Raw genomic sequence first — 27,082 nt, forward strand, 5'->3', positions numbered from 1 at the left:
GTTTTCAATGGAGGCATGAGGACACCAGCTGGTCAAAGCCGGGTACTGCAGTTATCTGCTGCAAAACGCTTGTGAGCAGTAACGCAGCCGCTTCATTGTCTGACTGGTGAGTCATGGTGGACATTTAGAAGATGGTGCAGTTCAGAGCAAGTACAAGTCTAAAGGGTAAGTCCAAGTGAGTTATAAGGGTGAGGGGTTAGTTAGTTGGTTAGTTAAGCCAGTTGTGAATCTAGTAGATTGTAGAGTTTTGACATTATTATTTCAAATTTGTGTTAATAGACCAATTTGTTCCATTGCAAAGGTCTAAAACAATTATTATATCAATGGTGTGTGGTCATGCATGGCTTGTATATATATCTATCACAGTCTCATTGTTATTCTATTGTTCTGGGATTGAATAATTGAGAGCAGTAGCGTTTCTGTGTCACCTGTAGTTGCTGGTGGCAACAGCGAACAGGAATCCAGAGGCAGCTTCAAGAGAAACGACTGATTCAGTGAAGAAATGAGACAAACTGCATCTGTGAGGGTTCGATAGGAAGCTGCACACGAAGAAGAGGGTGGTGATAGCAGTGAGAGGAGGGAGGCAGCTGGAGGTGTGCAGCCCCAACGCCAGCAGCTCCCCCCTCCAACAGCTCCTCGCTGGAACACTGCAATATTTCAAAAATGATGTCAGAAACTGCCAAAAAATGGTTGCTGACTTGTTCTGTGGAAGCTGTTTTTTGATGAGTCATAGTTGTGCTCACTCAGCACATTGCTGATCCTCTGAAAACATCATGGAAGCCGACCTCAGAACCTAAAATAGGATTCTTCATCATTTGCGGATATCGCTGTTTCCCAAAATGTCATACTTCCAGCTCAAAATACTGCAAATACACAGATCTTGCAATTATTCCACTTGTAATAGGCTGAGTCACCGTTGTAATATCCAATTTCACGATAGCTACACTTGTATTTCATATTATAGACATTCATCACAAGACAAATCGTTAAAATAGTAACTTGCAAGCAATTATTAACAAGCAAGACCCTCATTATTAGACAAATCTCATTTAGAACTGCAACCACTACATTTGTTTTCCATTATGAGGGAGAGCAACAAGCTGGAAACACCCAAATGAAACATTGCCACATAATAAAGTAGCTTTTATACACATGCATCTGATCAGGAGCAACGCCAACATTAATTTGAAGTCGTGTTTTACGCCCTGACGATGATTCCAAGTCTGATTTTTCTCCTCCTGAAGGAAATATGTGGCTCTGCAGCTGCTGGATTTACAACCATATTCAGCAGAAAGTCAGTAACTCAGTCCACCTGCTGTTTGTGTGAGTACAGCAGCACTCAGTGGTCTGCCGGGGCTGGGCTGATGAGAGCTGTCAGAGGGAATCTAACCGGGGAAGTGGCCGGGAGGAAAAACCAAACAATGAGCCGAGTGAAGCTGAAGCGCTCAGTAGATATGAGGCAAACTGTACTGCTGAGGGAATGTTATATTTTATATATTAAATGATGCAGAGAAGATTTATCTTTGCCTTTTCATCATGTATTATCTGAAGTTCTATATATTTAGTTGTATTTGTATTTTGTTATTATTTATAGCTATGAAATGTAGGGTTAAATATAAAATATGAAGCCTCTCTTACAGTTCTTTGTCATAAGGGTTTGATAACGGCATCTTAGGAGTTACTGTTGATTTATTCGTATGTATATTGACCGATATATATATATATATACATATATAGTTGTTACTAGCCAATGTCTGCATCAGCCTGCAAAAATCCATATCTGTCTTGCTCCAATATTAATATTAGTGCAGCTTTAAGGGGGATAAGAGCTATTTAGTTTATTATATATATTTTTTTAAATCACCTAATGATTAGACCTCATACATATTAAATGTGAGCAGGATATGAATATCTGGAAAAGTACCAAACCATGAGATAAAGTAAGAACAATTCTATGGCTAGTACATTCCAGTACTAGTACATGCTCCAGATTTCTCCTGAAGGCATTGCAGATCAGGTGATGGAATTGAAAGCAGGCATAAATAACAGAAACCAGAAAGAAAAAATAACACAGACACAGTTTTGGGTTGTTACAGAAAACGCCGGCGTCTGGGGAAGACACAGAAGGGAGTGAGCAGAGGGGCTTTCGGGCTTTGGCGAGAGAGAGAGAGCTTTGTGGCGTCAGATAGACACACAATCAGCCCGACTGACACACTCGCACTGATCCCCAATCCTAAAAAAAACCTCATCTCCCCTCTGGCCTCCTCTCCAGCCTCACCCCCCCGGTCCTCTCATCCCTTCATCCCTCGCAGCCATCCTCCTCACTTCCTCCTCTCACCGCCCTAAAGCCAGACTTTGGACTGTTTTTCTCAAACACACACACACACACACACACACACACACACAGAGACACAAACGACACCACAGCAGGACCCTGGAGACGCCATCCCTGTCCCCCCCCCCCTTCCAAGACTCAATCCCCCTCTTGTCGACGAAATCCGGCAAGAGGGGGTGTGATCGGTGGATTGGACGGAAACGCCGGAGAGGGAGAAGTGAGACCGAGGATCTCGCTACTCTCCCACGCCACCGCCGGTGATGACATCACAGCGGCCAGAAACCTTCAAGCTGCGACGGTGATTAAGTGCGATTAGTTCTGTCATGGGCTGACGGATCCCACCGGATTTCCAACTGGAAGGGAGGGCTTTTTTTGTGTGTGGGGGGGGGGGGGGGTGTTGAAAGTTGGAGAAAGAGATCAGGCATGGGAACGTTTTGACTCGGGAGGAGTTTTTTGGTTTTCATGTGCGAGTCAAGAAGAGACGATAAACATCATAAACCGATCAGACCGTGCTGATATCAGCCCGTTTTCTTTTTTTTTACATTTAATAATAATATGCATGTCGGAACAGATTTTGGCCTAAAGCTTGAAATACATTCTTGGAAGCAATTTCCCAAAAATGTTCTACTGAAGAAGCCAAAAAGCAATTTGTGATTCCAGTCAGGCTTTTTGTTTGTGAAGCTGCTCCAACATTCTTTTCCTCCTCCATGTTAGTGGATGGAACAAAGTACACTTTAAAAAGAATTCTTCTCAAATACTTTCAGTAATATAAGGTAGTTCTCATCACACCGATCTTTGTCCAAGTGTTCATTATTCTACTAAGTTTGGTGGTAATTAGTTTTTAATGATGAAGCGTATTATCGATACCACGGCATCATCACTACGGGCTCCAGGTGTATTTTGGCCTCATTTCTATAGAGTTGGAAGAAGATGAGACACATCGTCCATCTTTATATATAGTCTTTTGTTGAGTTGGAATAAGAGGGCGATGCAGATGACGGCCGGCTGAATAATCACAGCTAATGAAGAAGGCTTTAGTTTGACATACATTTTCCATTAACTAAACTGCTCATATAACAGCAGAGAGAAGAGCCTGAGATGGTTCCAGTGCAACCAGTCACTGGGTCCAGTCTGGAGGAGGAGCACACTCACAGCCGGCGAACATCTCATTTTGCTCCAGTTGCACATTCCTCAAGTGGAGAAGTGTTATAATCAATACGGCTCCTCTGAGATCTGCCGTGTAGATTTTGAACCCGTGTGTCAACATGAAAAAAAACATGAAACAAAAGGTTATGTGGTGCGAGTAGCGCAGCAATTATAGCACTCACACACACACACAAACACACACACACACACAAATCTCTGCACTATTAAAACCCTTCAACTCATATTTCAACTGCCAATGTAAAGCAGTGTCGACAGATTTCCTCGCCATCTTCCCGTCGCCCTGCGCTCACTCCATGGAGGAGGCGCTGGGTGGCACACGGGGGGGGGGGACAGAGAGATTGTACTCGACCTCTCCGCTCACCCCTGAAACATGATGAAGCCCTCTTGCTTGCCCAGAGTCACATTGGCAGGATGACTTTTAAAAAGTCTAAACAACAATCCCTCTACAGACACACACACACACACATACACACACACACGCAAACTGTGTTGTGCCTCCTCCGACAGTCACAGGGACTGTAAAGTGCTGACTCGGTGGCCTCCCTGCCGGTGACGGAGCGTGTCGTGATAAACAAAGCAACAAATGCAATGGAAAGAGAAAAAGATGGTGATAGAGAGAGAGAGAGAGCATGGAGGGCTATAATTAGTAAGTGATTAACGAGCAGGCATCAGACAGGTCCCACATCATTGATTGTGATGTTGTGCGGTGCTGCTGCAGCGAAAATGAGCCGGGGGGGGGGGGGGGGGGGGGCACCGAGGTCACCCCTCACACACAAACACACACGGCGGCGACAAAGCAGCCAACGGGTCATTCGTGAGAACACGGAGGCAAAGCACATTATGTCCGATGGGAAGTGGTTTCGCTTCAAATCACAGAATGCAACACTCTGAATTGTTTTTGTGGCTCTTCAAATAAAAAAAAATCATGTGCTTAATGTTTCCGCTCGCCCGTTTTCAACAGTTTGAGTTCTTGATGTACTTTCTCTTCCCTACTAGGAAGCCTTAGTAGAGTCTGCCTCGACCTCTGGAGCTGCAGACTGACCCTCAACACCACTTAAGACGTATCGGTGGAGTGAGGAATCCCAGTCGTCCGTCAGGTTCGATCCCAGAACGTTAGCTGCTCTAAGGCGACAGTGGTGAAAACTGCATCAACTCACTGCCCTGGATCTAGGTTTCCTAATCTGAAAAATTTCTCCAATAACGAACTTTAAAAGACGACTAAGATCCAGAAGGGGGTGCTAGCGATCACATGTCGGAGGCTTGGGCATGTTCTCAGAATGAAGCAGAGCTGCGTAGCAAAGATCGCAAGAAGATGGACAACACCTGGAACATTTATGATCACAACATGTTGGCACTGCATATTAAAAACACACAATTTACATAATTAAAGTTTTGCAGCGTGCCAACTGTTGAGTGAGCGGATTGTGGTACAGAAGACGACATTTGGCACCAGACAGATTTCAATTTACGTATTGAAGCGTGAAGAAAAAACTTATTTTGATGGTGTTTTAGTGACGACTGTTCTCTTCACTCAACAGGAGCATCTCAAAACCAGCTTATGAATACGGGTGGTACTCTACCCTGACAATCCCTTCCTCTCCCTTCTCCCTCCCTCCCCCTGATGATGAGGAGGGCAATGCTAGCTCAACCGTCAGGAAGAAGGAGCGAGAAGAGAGATGCAGGGAAGACGAAATGCTGAGGGAGGCAAAAAGAGAGGGAGGGAGTGAGAAAGAGAGAGAGAGAGAGAGTTCTGTCCCTCCCTTCTTTCCTCTCCTCTCTTTTCTTTCTTTCCCTGGTCAGGTGCCAACATCGATGTACTCTGCCGTGCGGCTGGGCGGGCACAGGGAGCGCCGGCCCGTCACGCGTGGCAGAGCTTCGCTCCGTCCTTGCTCCCATTATTTAGCCTGCCAAGCTAATCATGATGGTGATGATGACAATGAGAGGGAGGAGGAGGAAGAGAACGACAACTTGGCTCGGTCCCCCCCCCCTCCATCGGTATGGATTTCTGTAACGCAGGAGGGAGATTGACTTCGCCAGCGAGCGTGTGGAGGCTGTCAGGGTGGGGAGTGTGTGTGGGGGGGGGGGGGGGGCAAAAGTTGGTGAAATATATTTATATCTATATCAATAAAAAAAAAAACGAGAAGATCACTGTGTTCAGAGCACTATTGGGCAACGCAGATGCATGTGCATGTCGGTAATGTGGTGCAGTGAAGCAAACTTTGATCTGGTACATAACCGCAGTTATTGCAACAGTGGGAAGGATGTGATGTCATAGTTTCCCAAACAGAAACCAGAGCTGTTTTGAAAAAAAAAAACTCAGGTTTAGTCATTTAAAAGGCTGTTTGTGTGTAGATGAGTCCCAAACTCAGAGGGAAAAGTTTCTCCTGCAGTTTGTGTTTGTTTGTTTTCCTCGATTACAGACGTGCCCCGTGTGAAAAGTCAGCCCAGACGCCATGACTGATCCCAGACAACCCAGGATAGAATTTCAAATGTTTTAAAATCTAAATCCCCACAGGTCTCGACGTCCACACTCTGCAAAAAAGGTGTTAGCGACCATTAGTACACGTGTTCTCCTCATGCCTACCTTGTCGTTGTTGTAGTAGGCCAGACTCTCGCCGTCGAACCGCATCCACCTCCTTTGAAAAACACACTTTCTGCAGAGGAAAGAGGAGATCAGAAATTAGTTTGATAAACTCATCGGCCTCGACAAGCAAACAAAGGAACATGTCAACAACCGTCAAGACAGGGAGCGGGTGACTGCTTCTCATTTCATCAAGAGTGGCGACTGATTCATTAATGTCAAGAGTTTTATCAACAGATGCCAATTAGCACAGAATATTCAACAGCAATGGCGGCAGTTTGCCAAACCCATGCAAATCAGCTGGTGAAGGAGAATATAAAGAGGAAGCCGGAGAGAGTAAGAGACCCTGGGTATGGAAAACGTGGCCGTGCGAGGAAAACGCCAAAAGCTAAACGAAAGTCGATACAATGTGCATCTGAATGCAGCGGGGTTATCTCCCATCTTCTCCTCCTGCCCTTTCAATAGGCCCATGCATTATGGAGAGATCTCCCCCCAGGCGTCTGTATCCAATGCTTTTTAAGAGTTTTAAATAATCATCAAAGACAGAGGAGCAAGGAGAGAAAGAGGAGGGTAGCAGAAAGAAGAGGGTCTGAAGAAACAGGAAGTGGGTTGTGGACCGTGGCGCTCCTTTGTCACTTTACTGGCATGGTGTTGGTTTGTTCATGTAAGAGGCTGCACTCCAAAGAGAAAAAGCATTGATCTTAATGGGAAATGAATATATATGAGCCGGGCAGAGTGGAGAATAGAAAGCGTCAGTGTTGAGGATTCCGTGCAGGCCCACGTATCGTTACATCAGATGAAGAGGGCATTTCTAACGTCTGATAATCTGAGCTCTCATTAAATTCATCATCCTCTCTAGCAGTGGGACTTACCCTTGAGGCGACAGCTTGTCCAGCCATCCCACTTTGAGCACCTGGCGTTTGGGCGCTCCGTAGAAGCAGGCGTAGGGGGAGATGTCGGGCAAGGCATCCCTGGCGACGCCCCCCAGAGCCTCCGCAGACTCCTGGTAGAGGTCACACTCCACCATGATCATGGAGCCGTCCTTGGGCCCAGTGGTGGCAGCCGGACCAGGAGCAGGACCATCAGGGTTCAGGGCGAAACATTTGTCCGAAGCGGCTCGGGGCAAAATGCCGGCACACTCGTCCACTGTTGAATACTCGTCTTTGAAAGGGTCCGGTTCTTTGGCTGCTGGTGAGGAGTCGTTTTCCTTTGACTCCTGCCTAGGTGGCTTTTTTCTGTGTGAACAAACGTGACACATGTTGTACTGGGTACTGGGATGAAGAACAGTGTTTCTCTGGAGCTTAAACTCCTTTAACAAGTGTGGTTTGGCTCTGTTGCACCTCTAGCCACCAGTGACATCCCAGTGCACCCATCACAGGTGGTACAAAAAGATGGCCGACAGGAAAGCGCCCAAAAGTGAAGCCAAAAAGGTTTCCATGACAGTTTATGATGAACATGTTTTAAATTATGTTATTTTTTATTTATATGAATATGTAAAGGTTAAATAATTGTTTTTAGATTGCAGGTTGATTTCTTCAAAATCTACGATTGAATACTCATTACTCAAATTATTCCTTCATGGGCAATGATAACAACAATAATTATAATCGTTATAAGGTAATTATTCCCCATAAATTCACCTTTACTTCTTCTTTTAATCATTTTACTTAGAATGCAGCTTCAGAGCTTCACTTTTTCTAGTGCATACACCTCGTTCTTAAGATGTGACTACATATTTAAATATGAAAACCTGAAAATATATAATAATTCTGTGGCTGGAGCTCAACAAGTGGTTAAAAAAAAACAAAGTAGAATTTTGTGGTTGTGCAACTATAACACTGCATGTACACTTTAACATGAGGCTACAGGACCATATACAGACGGGTCGTTTCTCAGGAAATATGAAGTGACACATCCGGGGGCATGAGGCAGCAGTATGACATCAGAACACCATACCTCAGCTTCCTCTGCTTCATCTTCTCCTTAAAGCCCTGCTGCAGCCCTTCTTTAGCGGCTTGGCCCTGCAGAGCACAGAGGAGATTAGCATCAGATGAATCCATCTCTCGGTCAGACACCGTTATCGTGTTGCCGCACTAAGCTACGTCAACTTTTTCGTGGCTAGGCGACATTTTCTATTAACCTCGGGGGTCAAACCGAAACAAGCTCGGTTTCACCTCCGCCGTGCGACCACGGTGACAATTTTAACACCGAGAGGGAAGTGTGGTGTGCGGGCTGCGACACCTCAGATGATGCTGAAGATCTGACAAACGTCTGTTCCTCTCTGCTGAGCTGCTGGGAGCTCAGGGCGGGAGTGTGTGTGTCTGTCTGTGTGTGTGTCTGTGTGTGTGTGCTCTGTTACCTCAGCGCTCTCGGGGTTGTTGTACAGGAACGTCTCTCCATAGGGAGCGATGGGCGTCAAGGACTTTGGAAGTGAAGCTAAAAAGGACAAAGGGACAACACAGTGGTGGTTTTAGTCATTGGGAATTGAAATTTGCAGAACACAGTGTGAAGGCCTGTAGACGCCTTCGGGCATTTTCACACCTGAAAGCACAAAACCAAGGTCCATGTCTTTGTTGCATTTAAATTTGATTGGTTAGTTTCAAATTGGAATTCAGGGCACTGTGGACTTTTGGATAACATCCTGTTGATATCAACCATGTGTGCTGAGTCCACCTACGCTTGACTATCATTGGTTAGTAGATGGGCGTGTGCCAAACATCAATGGCTCCTGTATTCCCTTTTTAAACAGTAAGAAACTAAATATAGTCCATTCAAAAAATGTCATTAACTTCATTGCCACTGTAATATGATTATTTTATTACCAGCAAAACCTCCTTTGTGGATCAACCCTCAGATTGTCAGAGGTTAGAGGCACTTCTGCTTTTTTATATTTTTTTTTTGTCATTTATATTGTTTAATGCTGTGTCAACTTCCGCAACAGCTCCCAGAGTCAAAACAAATGACAAAAATAGTTTTACGCTGCAAGTGAGCCGAGCAGAATCATAGTTCATTGGCGCTGGACCGACCCAGACTAACTTTCGGGCCCTTGCTCCGCCTTTCACACCCGTTATGGTTGCTCAGTTCCCCCGGCCATTGCTCCGCCCCTGGCTCCTGCAGGGAGAGTGGACAGTGCCAGGCGAGGAAGAGACTCCGACCAGACACCATTAGTCTGGAGACCCCGGGGCCGCCCTGCGTGGGAGGCTGCCTGTCTCTGTGAAAAATGACACCGGCCTCTCCTGAGGACTGCGAGGGTCAGGAGACACCGCCACGGGGCTAGACACACACACACACACAAACAAACACACAAAAACCCGGCGTACAAAGATCGAAACACCCTCAGACACGACGCTGCCTCCAGAGAAAACCGCAGGCATGAAAAGGATGGACGGTGAAATAAGCCGAGTCACATTCCAGCCCTTACAGATGTGAATGCAGTGCTTTCTAAAGCTTTATGGACACGCACTTCCAAAACAATACAGGCCGATACAGGATGTCACAAAGGTCGTGTGCTGGGCTCGGTGCACTTTATGAAGGTCTGTTTATTTGATGATAGAATCCGCAGCAGCACAGTGGACAGGCTCTGCAGGCTGATGGCAAACATCGATCATCATCTATCAGCCGACCCTCGGGTAACCTCCCAAGGCCACTGGACCCCGGCTGCACTCAACTCCTGTCTGATTCCTCTCTGCTCCTCCCTCCTCCCTCGCCGGCTCCGACCTCCAGCCTCCTGCCTTTTGTTTCTTTCAGTCGACCACGCTGCTTCTTTATCTGCTCGCTCCGGAGTCTCTGTCTGGGAAAAGCGACCTAGATGCAGCTTGGTGAGGAGATTGATCGAGGAGGGACCGAGGAGATTGATTTGTTTCTGAATGAAGCCCCTCTGCTTTGAAGCCGGGGAGTTACAGATCGGTTTGTTAGAACCATCTATCCATGTCACTGCATGGCAAGCAGGGCAGAAACACAAAACTGCCACCGACTGTATTCACATTAATCAACTGGAAATGTCACTTCAGTCACATAGTCCCAGTATGAAAGCATGAAGGGGCATTTTCCTCTACATAATAATAATAATAATAATGAGGATTATAATGTTAATGATGATGAAATTGGTTCATTTTGTTTTGGTTTCTTTCAGTTAACAGAAGAAAGAACTAGAATACCGCAAAATATAATGTACCTGATTGGACCTGATTTGCATTTTACTTTTATTTTATTATTTGTCGAAAGCTTCACTTTGCTTTGGCCTTGGAATAATATTCAATAGATCCACCTCAGTCAGCCACAACAAACCTCCTCTCTCCGTTGTCGTGATGGAGGCGAGACACAAAAGGGGTCCGACCGGTCGTCCTCTAACCAGAAGGTCGGCGGTTCGATCCCGGTGTTGCCCATTCCGAATGCCGACGTGTCCTTGGGCAAGATACTGAACCCCAAATGGCAAAGTGCTGCTTTTTCATATAGAAGAGTGCCTCAACATAGACGAATGTTTGCGTGAGTGAACAACAAACCCTTGATTAATCAATCACAGTGGTTTTGCTAATAGAATATTCCCATCAACCCCCTGGGCTGCTGTGTTAGAGTCCTGCCCAAGTACCATCACGAGGAGGGAGAGCAGGGTTTGAGGTGAGGTCCTCCTCATCAACTTACTATTGAAGTGTTTTCTCAATGAGATTCTTCTCCTGAAAAAGTTGGATTTATTGCGATGGGGTCAATTAAAATTCCACCGGCCTCCCCCGCTTCCCGTGAGTTTTCATCGACTACCACAGTCTCTCTGTGAGATTACGATGTTACATATATATATATATATATATATATATTACAACTTGGGGATCTCATCTCAGAGTAAAACTCTTCAAATATGCTCGGATGAAATGAGAAGCCAGACAACGCCTGGCTATGAGGGGGGGGGGGGATTCATCGTGCCAGCCGAGCTCCCCGTCTCCCAGCGCTGGGACCGCCTCGCCTCCCTCTCTTCCTCCGTCTCTCAGCCTGCTTTGCATCCTTCTCCTCTTCCTTCCCTCCCTCCCTCCCTCCCAAACCACTTCACTGTCTCTCTCTCTCTCTCTCTGGTCTCTCGCTCCCCGTCTTGTTTTCCGCTCACACAGAGAGAGTTGGCAAAACAAGGCGTGCCGAGAGACCGCTGCAGAGAAGCAACCGGGAACAAAGAGAGCAGACGAGGCCTCGACAAGCTGTTGATGCACGTTGCCAGAGTCCACGTCACCACTGGGTCAAGTGGTTTTCCCCAAAAAGAGTGACTGGTTCTCAGGTGTTTACCGCACGCCACTCAAGGCATCCCAGCAGCAGCTCTGGTACATCAGGAGCTGCCTCGTCAGATGAGACAGGACGGTCGACTGGGCCCCGGTAAATACACCAAGGGGGGGAGGCAAAATCCTAATATGTATTTGTACTGGTTGTATTACAAGTGTGTGTGCTGTCAGCAAAGTTAAACAACTTCTAAAAAGACTTCACGCGCCAGGGTCTTGCCAAGGGACGAGATGTGAGGGAGCTTATTTCCCGGGAGGTGAGCGCTTGAAACCGGGGCGACGCCGAGCTCCCCCGCCACCCACCCCACCCAACCCACATCTCTCCCCCCCCTCCCGTCTTTCATCCGAGCAAACAACAGCCACCGCCGACTCTACCGGCGAATGAAATATTCATGGCGGGGATGAAGCGGATGCGGATGAGAGACGGCGTGTACCTCTCTGTGTGCCGTTTGCACCGGGGGGACCTTCGGAGCCGGTGACGTGTTCGGGGCTGGTTGTTTGCGCCGGTGCTGTGCTCCTGAGGAGGAAGAGAGATCAATGGTTCAGAACCGGCAATTCATGCACGGAAGGGAAAAGAACAGGTACAGCCACGTGCTTTGTAGAGACATTTAGAATAGAGATGTGAAACTTTGAGAGTAAGTTTCACAGCTTAAACGTCTAACAACGTATAGTATGAAGATAATATGGAATGGAGAACTGAAAATTAAGAGGTTCTCAATCTGTGACAATGTGATATGAAGCGTGAACGGCACCATCCAAGTGTGTCCCCTTCAGGGGCTTCTTTTTTTAAACCGTTCTATTCCAACTTGTTTGATAAGTTTTTGGGAAACTGCTCATAAACTCTCATAAAGTCAAACTTTTTGTGCTTAACAAATAGTTTAGACATTCTGGGAAATAGACTTATTCCCTCTCTTGCTGGGAGTTGGGTAAAAATGTAAAGTAACTAAACTAGCAGCAGGTAAAAAGCAGGAAAAGCAAAAAAGACTGGATATAGGGGGAAACAGCAAATGGGGATTTTCTCGATGTGTGATCAAACTTCTCTTCACAGAACATGTCTCTCCTATAACAGACTGATCAAATGTGTGTGTTATAGTGCAAGTGAAATGTGTGTGTAATTGTGAAGCACTTCTGATGATAAGTGTTTAATTGCTACAAACAATTAGCCACTAATGGTAACACCCAGGCACATCCACTCCTTTATATGTGTTATCATGTCTTCAGCATAAAATGATAAAATTCATGACATGCTGCAAAAACTTTGCTCATCCTGCTGTTATGGTGCCTACTACTCTGTAATACTTCTTCTTCTTCTTCTGATTTAAAAAGAGTTCAAACACCATGTGGTACATTACTGCCACCTACTGTAAACATTAAGTCAATATATTTGGTTCTGGCTTTCTCCAGGTTTGAGCAATGTTCTTATCCAACTCTCTAATCTGAGAAATATCTAAGAAACTGAAAAGCCTTATCTGCAAACATATCTGAAAACATTTCACCTACAGATAAAGAATAAGCAAATAAACTTTACTTGTCCTGAAATGGCAGGATGGTCTGAATCGGGATCTTGGGAACGGGCCGGTGCCTCAGCCTGTAGGAGCGAGTCGGCCGCGGACCGGCACGATTCTTAAAACTGGACTGCGTCTCATAGATGGAGTTCTCCACCATTTCCCCCTGAAACCCCCCCTGGTGTTCAGTCGTCACTGGGTGGGGGTTATCATCAGGAGGGTCCTCGGGTTGAACCTCCCAGTCTGAGGGCATTCCTGAAAAGCAGAGAGACTCGCTGCTGCTGCTGGAGGAGGAGGAGGACACTGAAGGAGGGATGAGGGAAGGTGCAGATTTGGATGTTTGGATGTTGTGGGGATGGCGTGGGGCAGGTTGAGGTACTGGGAGGTTCCTGTCCCCAGTTTCTATTCCCAGTCCTGCTCCTGGAGGTAGAGTCTGACTCCCCTCAGTCTCATACTGCCACTTGTCCTTTGGCGGATTGTGCTGACACGACTGTCCCCTCTTCTTGTCCTTTAGGAAGATGTGTCTGGGATGTGGCACTGGCTTCCTCCTGCGCCTCCCATTCTGTACACCTTCCTCCTCTTCCTCTTCTTCTTCTTCATCCCATCCACCACTAGGAGCGTTCACCCCTAGCGCTTCCAAACTGCGGAGGATGCGCCTGCGATGTCCCGTTGGAAGGACGTCAAGCTCCAGGAGGTCCTCGTCTGTGAGGTCCTCGCAGTCTTCCAGAAACTGGTATCCTGCCTCTTGGAAGCAGGGGATGTACTGGGATAGACGGAGGGTGGACAGCCACTCCACTATCTCCTGGCTGGGATCCGGAGGCTCCGACATGGCGCTCTGTTTTTTTCAGATCTGCCACATCAGGCCGAGCTTTAGAAGACGTAGCGCTCTGACCTAAAACAAAAAAGACACAAAACCAGATAAAAGTAAGTGATGGTTGAAGCTGCATGCACCATCAAAGATAATTTTATCTTTTACTTGAGATCTAAGTTCATGACTCCGCTCTTGTACCAGTGACAGGATTATTAACCTTTCAAACATCCATTAACTCAAACAAGAATAATTTAAAATATATGAGAGGCTTTGGTGTATTTTTCTTTTTTTGCCCTACAATCCAAAATTATCCAAAGTGGATATTGATTTTGTCTTAGAGGAGAGTTCTGCAGTTGAAAATGCAGAATTGAAAATTTCAGCTTGAGATCTCACATCCATGGCGTGAATCATCTGCAGCTGTGGGTCTGTGTGACCTCATTACCAGGACGACTTGGCATTTATGGGGAAATTGACTTTTTCACTTTCTTACCACGAGTGAGAGGAGAAAAATGATATGAGAGTTTCACATCTGTCTGTTAAATCTGAAGTAGCTTAGCATAAAAAGGGTGACAACAGGGAGATTGAGCTAGCCTGGACCTAAAGTTAAAATAAGTTGAAGTGAACGCAACATAGGTCGAAACAACAACAACAACAACAACTCTAAAAGTCTGCGAAGAGATTTGGTCCTCGATTTGCCGAGTTGTTGACGTCATCCCATGAATCAATAAACATTTTTTCTACTTCTAATGTAAAAATGTTTCACTCTTGACACTTGTCAACTGTCTCTCACAAGAGTTTGTCCGTCTCTCGCCAATACTGACAATTTTCTGATTAATTTATTGTGAGTCTTAAATTATTCACGTCACCGGAAACTCTTTCTTTTTGCAGAAATTGGAGATGGTGTCAGGTTGTTGTGTTAACACTCTAAACACATGAATACAACATGTTTCATGTTTTTCAAGATGCATCTACTGTTCATTCTGTAAAGGGTGAGCACACACACACACAGACACACACATCAACAGAACCTAAACATGCAACACTCCTGGATGAAACCGCATGAAACAGCTACGAGGAAACGGAGAGCCGCCACCAACACATGGCTTCACAGTTTCAGGTAACATATTTACACCGAGCAAAAGAAAGGTTCAATGACAACACCTTTTCGGGTTTGGAAATGTCAGCTGTATATTGCAGCTCAGGAGCAACAGCTACTTGCTCTGGTGGAAAAGTCGACTTGTTAATCTCTCCACGCCATCTTTCTTCGCTATCAAACTCGGACCATCTCCTCTTCCATCTTGCTCTCACACACACACACACAGACACACACTTGAAACTCGCAGGACGATACAACACCGTCCAAACCATCTTCTCACGTCCACTTCTCTTTTAGGTGCAGCGGCCATAAAGCGGCGTTACTTCTGCTTTCGGGGAAATAAACTCGGTTTGTGTGTGTGTGTGGGTTTGAGAGTTTTACTGCTGTAACGAACACGGTTAGGAACTGTCCCTTTGACCGAATTTCAAATATGAAATCAGTGAAAATAGAGATTATCTCCTCATTTGATGTTTTTTTTAACTCACCATATTTTCATCTTTTGAGCACAAACCACATCTTTGTATTAATAGCACTGAGCTTGCAGGAAGGAAATTAAAACTCACAACAACAAGCCGTGCTGAAAACAAGGGGCCTGTGCTGCTCGGTCTACCAGAGCAGCCCAGCTGTGTGTTGCGGTGTTAACATGCAGGGACACGTGTTGGCTAGCAGCCAGAGCAGACACACGCCAAAGCTCTCTCGCTCATTTGACCCAGGCCCCTGCTCCACATCTCTTCCTTATAGCACTTCAACACCCACTCACGCAGCTGCACGCCATCACACAACCCCACTCTTTTTAGTGAAGCGCTATTTAAAGCCTGGAAATAGAAGTTGTGTGATCAATGGCCGCTGCCCACTGGTGTCACGGCCCAGAGGGCGTGGGGATCGATAGAGCAGAAAGAAAAACAATGTCATTTAGAGGGAGGAGAACATGTGAAGTTGTGTGTGTGTGTGTGTGTGTGTCTGTAACTGCATTCTACGGTGGTCCTGAAGTGCAAAACACATAAACAATGAAAACAACACAACGGCAAATGACAAAACATGATAGGAAATAAGAAAACACAACAGCAAGTAAAGAAACAAAACGGAAAATAGGAAAACACAAAAACTTAATAGAGAATAAGAAAACACGACAAAAGAGAAAAACACAAGATCAACTAAGAAAACAACTCCAAATAAGAACAGATAATGACAAATCATGAAACACAAAGACCAATATTTGTTGCTGTCTTTTATGTTTTGCTGTTTTACACTTCAGGGCCACCATACCACAAACACACACAAACCACTGACAAACAATAACAGCAATTTGTTAACACAAGATATTGTTTACTACACAAAACCAGCTGCCAGCACAGGAGACGTGTGTGTCTGTTTGACCTCACTTCTACACAATGCCTCTCTCTCTCTCTTTCTTTCTCTCCACTACACTTCAGGTATGCTTAGACAAGAGTGAGTCACACACAGCAAGCACGCCCGTGCATGCACACACACTCAACACACACACAGACCTACCTCTTCAGTGCCAAAGTCCAAGTGAGGATCCTTCCTGGTTTGAGAGAAAGAAAGAAAGACCTGTGATGTCCACCTTTTGCAGTTGTACTGTAGCGGGGTAAAGTTGTGTGCGGTGTTGAGTTGTGTGTCAGCGTGTGCGTGTGTGTTTTCATCAGTGGCTCACCACGTGTGAAATGTGCTCATCTTGTATGTTCACACTTACAGGAAAGGGCTGTTACGCCACTGTGGATGTATTGCAACAGGAAAACTATTATTAAAACATGACTGCATGGCTTCACTTTCTATTTTACGCTTATTCTAAAGGAACCTAAACTACGTATAAGTGACAATAACACCCCCCCCCCCCCCCCACTCCCCAAGCACCACACACACACTCTGGCATCGATTAAATGAGCCTGGTGCACGTTGGCGCGCACCTAAGTCGAGATAAGATCGACGAAGGATCACCTGAGGCTGGGATGTGCGGCTCTCACCTGCAGGAGGAATCCTCAGGTATCATCCACGCACCTTGACACGCGTCCTCTCGGTCATATTGTGCAGCTCTGGCGTTTCTGTTGAGCGTCACAGCTTCACACACACACACTCACACCCACAAACACACACACACGCACACGTCTGTTTCCGTTCCCTGTGTTCGGGCACGCCCACTTTTTACGCACCATGGCACAAGCGCAGCCCCGCGCCTCCACTTCCATTACCGGACACCGCAGGGTGTTAAACAGACTTTAATGCCTCTGGTGGACTATTTTTTTCAGATTCTTCTTTGTGAACCTGTTAACACAATTAAAACGCAAACTGTGCCTGTGATCAACAGAGTGGAGGGAGCACAGGGGGTGTGCGTGTCCCAGCTTGATCCAGAGGACCCGGGCTGCACATCCAGCTCACAGGAGAGGAATGCAGCCAGCAGCCTGATACCTGACTCACACCAAGAAGAATAGAAGAAGGTGAAGAAGAAGGAGAAAACACACCTACTGACTGGAATCACACCCACTGCTCTTCCGTTTATCATCTTTGTGCCCATATAGGACTGCTACATGTTGTAGAGGACTAAATGACGTGAAGAAATTGGAACTATCAGTATTATCATGGGGGTTGTAAAAGAGATATCATTAACAAAATCAAACTTAAGTAAGAGTATTAACAATAAACAAATAAAAGAGCATCAAGCTATAGACAAATCACCGGAAGTGCAAGTTAAACCATCAATAAATATATACAATTTATTTTTCTTAACATTTTTAGGTTGTGTTGTTTGTGTTCTTCTTTTAAAATCATCTCTTCTAATAAATGAATAATCAATGAAGTGGAAGAGTGCAGTTTGCAGAATCAGCCACCTGATGGCGGCAGAGCGCTGATCCAACAATGACTAAAGTCAGTTTTCTTCTGTTTTAATACTGGGTGTTCTTATTTAAATATTGTATATTGTATTCCTTAAAACACGTTCTTTTTTTATCATTCGACTATACTTGTATAGTGACAATAAAGTTGTTTTTTTTTAAATGCCATAGAAATGACTTGACTTGACTAGACAGTTTGCAGAAGGAAATAGAAACGTTCAAAAAAATGAGGCTGAATTCAGCTTCTGTGTTTCGGTTTCGGGACATTTTACTTTTCTTTGTGTCAAATTAAAGCAAAGTTGATGTTTTTTTTCCAACTCTGAGTCTAAAAATCATTGTAAAAAGGCCCATAGAGATTCTCCATGTGATGAAGTAACACAATGTTCTTTCACAATAATCACTTTGACACCATTTCCCTTTACTTTGACAACTGTATGCTTTATTTCAGTGCAGCGTTTACAGCTTGTCTTTCTTCTTCTTGTAATGGAGTCGGTTTAGTTAACGATCGTATTTGTGTTTTCACTTCGGTTTAGGATCTGACTGCTTCCTCCACTCTCTCTGTCTCAGGACAGTAAAATCAGGAATTCCACAGGAACCCCACAAAGTGACACAGAACAGTGTTGATGTTGTAAAACGTTTCAGTGAGATGCAGTTTCTTTTTAAAAGTCTCCGTCCTCCGGTGCAGTGCACACACCAGATGGTTTCTTGTTTTTACTGATCCAGGAGCGGATGAGGCCTCGGAGCTGTTTCTGTTGTACTGTCTGAACGAACAGGCAGTAAAACGAGTGACAGAAGAAAGGAGGGATGGAGGGATGGAGTGAGGACAGAGCGTTTTCTCCTGGCTCCTCTTTTGTGTCTCCGTGCCACGCCTCCGGGGGTCGCCTTGGCAATGTGCTTTATTGCTGGCAGCCGTATAAATACAGAGCTGGCTCCTGGACGGCCGAGCACAGCAACACTGCAGAACCAGGGGCCCTCAGCTTAGCATCTAAAAGGAGGTGCACAAGAGAAAGCTTTTTATTTTTTGCTGAACATTTTGTATATTATTCAACGATATTTTGAGCGAAATGAGCTGAAACCGGCCGGATGAGACACTGATGACTCTTCTCTTGTATGTCACAGCTCTGCAACAGATGGATGAAGCCCAGTCTCTTCACGGCGGAGGGGAGGAGGACGCTCTCCACAGCTCGTCCACTGAGACTACTCAGGGAGGTGAAGCCGACAGATCAGCCAGGGTCCATCAGGAGGAGACTGTGGGTAGGAGGAGATGCACAGGTGGAGGCGGAGGAGAGGAGGCGCAGACGGGAGGAGAAGAAAGGATGCTCGGTCCAGCAGAATATGAAGGGAGGAGTGGGAGAGATGATGAACTGCAGCTGGAAGAAGAATGCAAGCAAAAGGTTTTGGGTGTGCTGAGGGAGCTGAGAGTTTTTCATTCAGAGAGAGTGGCAGCATGGAGAGAGGCCCTCACAGAGTGTGCCTGCATGCTCAGTAGGTCTCCACTAGGGGGCGGTGATCTGCAGGATGCATCCACATCAGGTAGGGAACAGATATGAATCATTAATGTCCTTTTCTGCCCTTATACGTCTGATTATTAGTGAGATATTGAAGATGAAAAATTTAGAATAAAGTCATAATAGTACAAGTATAAATATATATATAATATTACGAGAATTAAGTCATTATTTAATGAGAAATAAATCATAATATTCTGACTAAAAAATGTATATAAAACTTTCTCTTTTGATTTGGAGATTCCCAGCAAATGTTTATTTATTTGATCAATTGTATAACTTACATATATTCATAGTTTAATGAGAACAAAATGAATGACATTAAAATAATAAAGTCACAATTTAATTATAAATCACAATATCTAGTTTTTTTGAGTTTGAGAAATATCTATATTGTTGCTGTGATATTTGCCCATGTCCTAAACATCTCTTTTTTCTTGTCTCTTGTTCAGGAGCTGGTTCAAACTCCTTCAGTGATATTTTCCAGAGCGTGTCGGAGGACTTCAAGAACCTTACGCAAAGTCTGAGCACGATCGTTTCCAAACTGGAAGCAGAGATTCTCCGTGCATCTGCAGATGAAGACTCAGCTGTGGACACGGTGCTTCAGGAAACCAGAGACCCAGAAACCTCAGCTCCACCTGAAGACGGCAGGAACCACCCGAGCCTTAAGGATCCACTCGTCTCTGACTGTGAACGGGAGGATGAGGATGAACGGGATCAGAGGAGTCCGTCACCAAACACTGAACAAACAGCCGACACAAGATTCACCAGTTCCAGCAATATGAAGGAGACTGGGGGAGAACTGGAGGTCAAAGGTCAAGTGGGTGATAATGAGGAGGGCTGTGTGTCTCCAGTGAGTCAGACGGATTTACTGAAGGAGACGGACGAGGACGCAGAGAGGACGAATGTCAAGGTCAAAGAGGAGACAAAGAGCGAGTGGACCACTGTGGGGTGAGTTAATTAAAGCTGAGCTGAGCAGGCACCAGGGCAGCATGGCTTCATCTCCTCCAAAAACACTGTAACACAACAAATAATCAATAATACACTGCAAAAACACACACAGACAGACACACACCAATATTCCTTGAAGATAAAACATTTCTGCTTTTTCATTTCATGTCTTATTGCAATGATAAATATGATCGTATTCGTCTTTTTGTAATAATATCCAGGCTCACTGGTACAATGGAGGACGGCCAATCACATGTGCCAGACGCGTGTTTTATCAAAGGTCCCGTGGGAGCGGCTGAAGTCCTGAGCTGTGAAATAGCCGATGCCCTGAGCTGCCTCATGGTGACCGGGGCAGAGGAGCTGGTCAGCAGGGTGATCAGGGTCAAGGTTCAAGGCCAAGCCAACTTCCACTTCCCCGTGACCTTGGTCGTGCCCTTCTGCGCACGCTACCGGGGCAGCTACCGGGATGTGGCGGTGAAGATAGTCGACGAGGAGAGGAGGGCGAGTTACGTCACTCCTTCAACGACAGAGGGAACGTATGGAGGACAGAGGGTAAAGTTTTCTATGTGGTTGTATTCTAATGTTTTTAATGTCAGAAATTCCAGGGGGTGAAACTATAATTTATTTTGTGATATGTCCTTTTTTAGTTTTTTTGTTTTCAGATACAGTCCTGGCGAGAATGATAAAATAAAGAATTAAATGGGGCTCTGGCATAAATTGAACTTATTGTGGTTTCCAGGATTTATTTTAATTGATAAAGTGATAACTGTTTCCTCAATCGACATTCTCAAAAGCGTTGGTCAGTTATAATAACAATAACTTATTGTGCCATAATTGTTCATAAGCTCAACCTTAGGGGTTGAATTCTGGTTATTTGTGAGTAAATGAGAGATTTGTCCCTAAGAGATAATTCCATTTGTTTCATTAATGTCCTCACAGGGCTCATTTGCAGAAGTGAGGGTCTACGCCTTGGGCCTCTTTGCGGTGGTTTCCTGTCTGAAAAGAGAAAACTACACAGTTCCCAGAAGGGGTCTGTCACTCAAGCTCTCCGTGGACCCCCGCGTTTGTCTCAGCTACCTCCCAGGGGCCTTCGCCGCTCCGGTGATGGCACAAACCACGGTACGGAGGAGGATTTGATCATCCATCCATCTCCCTTCCACCTTGATCACTACCCATCCTTCTCTCTGCTGTGTTTAATAAGAGTTTGGCGTGTAGTAGAGATCATTGGTTTACACAGCGGATTTGTTCCGGGGCTGTTAGGGGATTTCAAAGTGGGTAAAAGTTTGTGTAAATTCTGAGATCAGCCCCTTTGAAACAATGCTCCCTGCTCAAAACACTGGAAATGCTCCAAAGATGAGATAAAGACATGAGCGTGGAACGAGAGAGAGAGAAGCAGAAAGACATTGACTGCTTATTAATTCATGAGCCTTCATTTTGACAGGTTTTTGGCTGTGAGGTAGAAAAATGAGCAGCTGTGGCCTTTCTCTCTGAGCCCAGACGTCTGTGATCTAACTTTGTTGCTTGATCTCACGTCCAAAACCAACATCTCCCACTCTGCTAAAAACAGCTTGCTGCCGGCAAAACAAAAGTGTGTGTTGTAAAAAACATTCTAAACTGGTGCCTGAATAATGCAGAACAGCTGCTTCCTCCTCGTCTGCCTCAGATCCAGCCCGTGGACACCGTCCTCCTGGCGGCCGTCAAGTCCAGAAGTGAGGTCTATTATCCGGTGGCGTCCACCAGCCCGCTGCTCCACCTCGCCCACCCGAGCTCGCAGCCCCTGAGGAGACCCCTCACCGTCACCCTCCCCTGTCCCCCGAACCCGGAGAGGAAGAGGGACGTGAGGGGACGGGGGAAACAGACGGAGCGTCCCCACAGTGGACCTGTCGCTCCAGCTTGGGATCAACTAGCTTCCAATAGAGTGAGGTAACATACAAGCCATAGTGAAAATAATATAATACAGATTTAAAAGCAGGACTTTCCCTTGCAAATGATTTGTTTTTGATGTCTTTGTCTCTGTCAGTGGACTCGGTGCCTCCCTGAAGTCCCCGAAGGAAACGTCCAAAGAGCTGCTGGTGGTTCTGGTGTCGAGGGACAAGCAGTGGAGCGTCCTGGAGAGGGTGACAGTCAGGAACCTGCAGAACGGCCTGGCCTCCTTCGAGCTGACAGAGAACTGTGACAGGTTTGAAACATCGAGTTTTCCTGCCCTTGAAAATAATCATCGGTGCAAAAATGAAAATATCTGAAGAGAACAGTTGCTGGATTATTATCAAAATCCATTGAAAATACAAATATAACCATCCTAAGTGTTTTTTTTTTGGAGGAGCTTAAGTTTTTGGAATTAAAAAGTGATCTTGGGCTTGGAAAGGTTTGTTACCTCTGATCTGTGTTGATTTAAAGGACAAGGAAGGAAATATACTTTCACGTCTTTATTTCTTTAAGCCTATCTATGACAGCACAGCTCTTTGCATGTGTCGCTGCACCGTCCAACTGCACAAGACGATAACACAAAGTGCCATGTGAGGCAGGATCCACCACAGCAGAACCACACACAGTGCAGACGACACCAGGCTCAGACGAGAAGGTTCTAGCTCGGTTGAATCCTCTTTTCTCAGAGGTTTGGCACCGATTGGAGCGGCTTGTCCTCCAATGAGAAGTGAGATCTGAAATCCACACAGTGTGATGTCAGAATAGTTTTCATTACATACGTCAGACACGCGTGTTGACGTGGACAGCCGATGGATTTCTTACCCCGTGTCCTCGTCCCTGAGCCGTCCTGCTGAAGTCCACCAGCCACTGCAGCTGATCTGAAGGGTCGTCTCCCGTGCACAGAGTCAGAACGCACCAGCCTCTCACACCACGAAAGAGGATGTAACTGATCCTGCTTCTGACCACAGAGCAGAACAAAATCCTCTAATAGCCGACAGATCAACTGAAGTGAAAAGGTTTTAATTTACCGTGTGTACCTTCTCACGGAGATGCAGTTAGAACATGTAGACTCCAGGTGCGTTTGTTTCTCAGGGGAATCGGGAAACTCCTGGGATCTGTGCTGCACCGCTCTGATCACATCAAGGAGACTGTTGAGACTGAAAAGCATCGAGAGCAGTGAACACAGTTTGGATTGTTTGATACAGAAAATAATACTCGTTACATTGATATGAGCTCTTTAAGACCTTTCAGTGAAGTACAGCCTTTTTTTCAGTTTCCGTTTTGACAGGGATTTTTTCTGAAGGACACAAAAAGTTAGAAGTAAAGATATTAAAGAAACTGAATACCATTTTGGTCATAGAGAGGATTCTTCTAGTTTACTTCCTCCAGAAATGAAGCCAAAATATCACGGGTACGAACTACATAAAATGAGGGAAACCGCCTTTAAGAAAAACTTATTTTGTGTGTACTTTTACATTTAAGTTTGGCCCATGTCCCATCCACTAACATGGAGGAGGCAGGGTTTTAAACCTATACCATAGTCAGGCACCAGGGGGCGATTGAGACATTTTGGCTTCACTTCTGCGGTCAGTAGTTTTTAAGAGTCGGTTTCTCACAACTGGTTTCTGGTCTCTGAGGCCCATGAGCCTGATGAGTGCGTTCGACAGGCGCAGCAGCTTAGCCGGGTCCTGTGCCGTCCTCACAGCCACGTCCACACACTGACCCCCGGCAGAGACCGTCATCAGGAGTCCTCCCACCACGTAGAGGAGGTGGACGACGCTGCTCCTGGTCACACAGACACACAACAGGAGGGAATGAGGGTTTGAGGAGAACAGTGCTTTGGGGAGTCGAATGAGAATCAGGGATTTTTACCGGTGGACATTCAGCCCTGGTGGGAACTTCAACATGGAGGGATTTGATGTGTTGATGGGACGTCCCTGCGTCAACAACAAGTTAAAGTCCACATTAAACACACATTCATAGCACAGACAGTAAAAAAGCCTTCAATGCCTTGTGGTTATTAAAAGTCAAATACACACTCGTAACCGACAGCGTTTCTCCTGGAAGATTAAATTCAACTCTCATCCATAAAGATCGTGAACTCACCACTCGTGCAGCTTCAGTTCCACGTCTCAGGTTGTCGCTCACGCTAGTTACACAAACGCCTTTTACGATTCGACACACGTTTCACTACGGGGGAGAAGAAACCAAATGTGGAATGCTACAACCGACTTAGAGTGAGCTCTCCTTTACATAAGGGGTTTAAGAAAGGCAGTATGGATAAAGGGGGGGGTTGGGATGGGGGTGGGGGGGGCAAACATACTTTGAATTCCAGGCTTTAGCTTTTCTACGTCAGAACATAATCACCACTTGAACTGTGCAAATGTTCAGAAATCTCTGGAGAAACGACGAGAGATATAAGAAAGTAAAGGTATCGGAGTGATTTTGGTTTCAGCCAGCGAGAATTTAATTAAGAATATTAGTTGAACAGTTTGAATTATTCCTTTTAATATGAGAGGAGCTTCAATCCCGGCTGGAATATAATAGTTTAAATACTTATTTAAAATCTAACACATCTTCCTCCTGTGAATAATATATGTGCTGAAGATAGTATGAATTTTTTATTCCATTTTAAGAGTATTAAGTTTGTTCTCCGGCCCGCGATAGCAGACTCGTCTCTTCAGCTAATCTCTTCACTCGGCTCCCCCCCCCCCCCCCATGCTCTCCCCTCAGACTGCTGCTGGTCCGCCTCCTCTCCCCCCTGCAGCCCCCCCACCTCACCTCCCTGGCCGAGCGGCTGGAGGAGTCGCTGGGCTGCCACGCCGTCACCGTCGTCCTCCAGTGCCGCCGAGACGACCCCCACGCGGCCCTGGTGGCGGCCCTGCCCGGCCGGGACCTCAGCTGGGAGCTGAACAAACTGAGGAGCCAGGGCTACGGGGGCCCGTTGGAGGCCTCGTCGGACATCTCCATGTGCGAGGGGGACCAGCTCCTGCTGCGGTTCAGCGGCAACATCACGTCCACAAGTACAGAAACACAGTCTCCTTTTGATTCTGTCTCTTCTGTATGACACCTTCCTTAGTTTGGATTACACCTGACAGAAACATACAATGCATTCCTCTGTCTTTTGCGATAGGAACTCAAAACAACCCAATTGACGTCCCACACGAGAGACTCACCTTTCACACCCAGCGCACGAACCACCTCCTGGTGCGTCTGACCGAGGTGGACCCGTTTGGGAACTACAGCTCGCCTCACTACAAGGGGACGGCCATGTTTCACAAGGTCACCAGAGGTCAGCTGGAGTGGCGAGGGGACGGAGCCGCCCTGATGGACACGAAGCCGCCGGGAGACCCTGTGTGTGCTCTGTCTCTGACTTTACCCAAGGTGAGGCGGAGAAGTCCAGGTTAGAGTTGAGCTGCAGAAAGAAAGAAACAATCGTTCATTTTAAATTTTGACTTATTTCAGAAAGTGCGGAGCATCAATCGACCCGTGATGGCGAGGGTGAAGTTATGTGAGGAGACGGGTGAGTGAAATGTCTCTTACTGTTCCCACTATAAAAAAAAGTCCCTCAACAAATGCTGCAAAAGTGAATTTTTGAGTAAGTATCTCTACAGTGTTCCTTCCTCCTTCCTCCATCCTCCCTCCAGACTCCCTCTCAGACTCTCTTCTCCTGTGGTTGGCCGGCGAGCTCTCGGCGGAGGAGGTGGCCGAGCTGGTTCTGTCCCTGCGTCTCCGCCGCAGCGCTGCTCAGCTGGTGAGGCTGCGGGCCGGGGACAGCCTGACCTCCCAGGCCTTCCAGGTCCTGGCCACCTGGAGGAGGGGGCTGCCCGCCGCCCCGCACCAGCTCAAGGCCTCTCAGCTGGCTCGCTGCCTGGCCAAGAGCGGCCGGCCGGACCTGGCCAGAGAGCTGCTGCTGAGACAGGCCGCAGCCACCAGACAGGAAAAACTGACATAGGAATGAGAGATCGCATCACAGAGGTTTCTTTAATGCTGGATATGAACCAAGTGAGCTGCTTGCAGTGCTCGGTTTGATCCACAAGATGTAGGCATTGGACTACAAGAGTTTTTATTCTCCTCAGACTTGAGTTTATAAGAGTCAGGGAATAAAAAATGTTTTATATTAGTTTTTTATCTAATTCTCTGCAGCAAATGTTTTGCTTTCTTGATTTATTAAATGTCACAAAAGCAATACAAATATACCCAGTGATATTAATTATATGCATATCCCAAAATAAGCCACTAAGGACGACATTCAGACAATCACGGTCAATAATAAAAAAGAACTTGGAGAACTAGTAGTAGAAGTAGTTATATTCACTCAGTATATTCCCTATAGACATTTGGAATTAACATTTAACCTGAAAATAAGGGTTTTAGTGCAACAAATCTAAATAGTCTGACCTTAGTAGTATACTTTCTTCTATAAGTTCAGATGAACCTTTACCGGGAGGAAACTCACAATCAACACAACAACACCAGGAAGTGGCAACGCAAGGGGAATACAATAAAATTGCGAAATATTTTAATATATAAAAGGCTGTTTTTCTAAATGCGCAATTTTTCAAATTTTTTGTAATGTATATATATATGCGCATCACTCTGTCTTGAGTTATGGATTTCAGGATGATATGCATATGTTAATTGTGTTAGGAATTGTTAACCCACACGTGTTTTTTTCTCAGGTTATTTTAACATTTGAAATCAGATATGTTTTTAGAGGGGGGGGGGGGGGGGGGGGTGAAGCATTAATCTCTGTCCCAATCTCACTTTATTTTCTAGTATGTCTCCTCAGAGAGAGAGAGAGAGAGAGAGAGAGAGAGAGAGAAGCAGGAGATTCACTCGACCAGTCAGCCGTCTCCTCTCTCTGTGTAAACAAACGCTGACTCCGAGCTGTGACCCCCCCCCCCCCCCCCTTTCAGCTCCCTGACACAGAGTCATCTTCTCCACTCGATGTTGACGACTGATCAGAAAAACAAAGGCTTTTTCTTTTTGTGTATTAATATATTTCTGCGTTATTATATAAACTTGTAAGGAAAACCTGGAAGAAACTGTATCGGTGTCTTTGTTGGGGGGATATTAGATAAATGCCTTTAAA

General features: G+C 45.8%; 2 protein-coding genes and 1 long non-coding RNA gene across 3 annotated transcripts in view; 1 reads left to right on the top strand and 2 right to left on the bottom strand.

Moving 5' to 3' along the window:
- Positions 1-16,926, bottom strand: part of arap2 (ArfGAP with RhoGAP domain, ankyrin repeat and PH domain 2) — a gene marked incomplete in the record, with an annotated part of 88,611 nt that extends 71,685 nt beyond the window's left edge. The window contains 8 exon segments of the mRNA XM_053416125.1: positions 6,087-6,156; positions 6,956-7,318; positions 8,040-8,104; positions 8,443-8,519; positions 11,776-11,858; positions 12,870-13,738; positions 16,266-16,299; positions 16,739-16,926. Of these exon segments, the coding sequence (XP_053272100.1) occupies positions 6,087-6,156; positions 6,956-7,318; positions 8,040-8,104; positions 8,443-8,519; positions 11,776-11,858; positions 12,870-13,675 (1,464 nt within the window).
- Positions 16,927-18,732: 1,806 nt separating this feature from the next.
- Positions 18,733-25,942, top strand: dthd1 (death domain containing 1). Its single transcript, XM_053416694.1, has 10 exons — positions 18,733-19,135; positions 19,563-20,061; positions 20,283-20,613; positions 21,001-21,180; positions 21,725-21,984; positions 22,082-22,240; positions 24,721-25,053; positions 25,152-25,371; positions 25,453-25,510; positions 25,635-25,942. Exons 1-10 carry the CDS (start codon positions 18,733-18,735, stop codon positions 25,940-25,942), a joined length of 2,751 nt encoding a protein of 916 aa, XP_053272669.1.
- Positions 22,475-22,912, bottom strand: LOC128430440 (uncharacterized). Its single transcript, XR_008334024.1, has 2 exons — positions 22,810-22,912; positions 22,475-22,721 (listed from the first exon to the last, which is right to left on the bottom strand). It is a non-coding gene; the product is annotated as an uncharacterized LOC128430440 (long non-coding RNA).
- Positions 25,943-27,082: the final 1,140 nt, after the last annotated feature.

Source organism: Pleuronectes platessa, chromosome 23 (assembly GCF_947347685.1).
Source record: "Pleuronectes platessa chromosome 23, fPlePla1.1, whole genome shotgun sequence".
Lineage (NCBI taxonomy): Eukaryota > Metazoa > Chordata > Actinopteri > Pleuronectiformes > Pleuronectidae > Pleuronectes > Pleuronectes platessa.

Coding starts and splice junctions, on each gene's coding strand:
- dthd1 (XM_053416694.1), top strand. CDS start 18,733: ATGGATGAAGCCCAGTCTCTTCACGGCGGAGGGGAGGAGGACGCTCTC. Junction 20,062..20,282: donor AGCGAGTGGACCACTGTGGG/GTGAGTTAATTA, acceptor AATAATATCCAG/GCTCACTGGTACAATGGAGG. Junction 21,985..22,081: donor CTAGCTTCCAATAGAGTGAG/GTAACATACAAG, acceptor TGTCTCTGTCAG/TGGACTCGGTGCCTCCCTGA.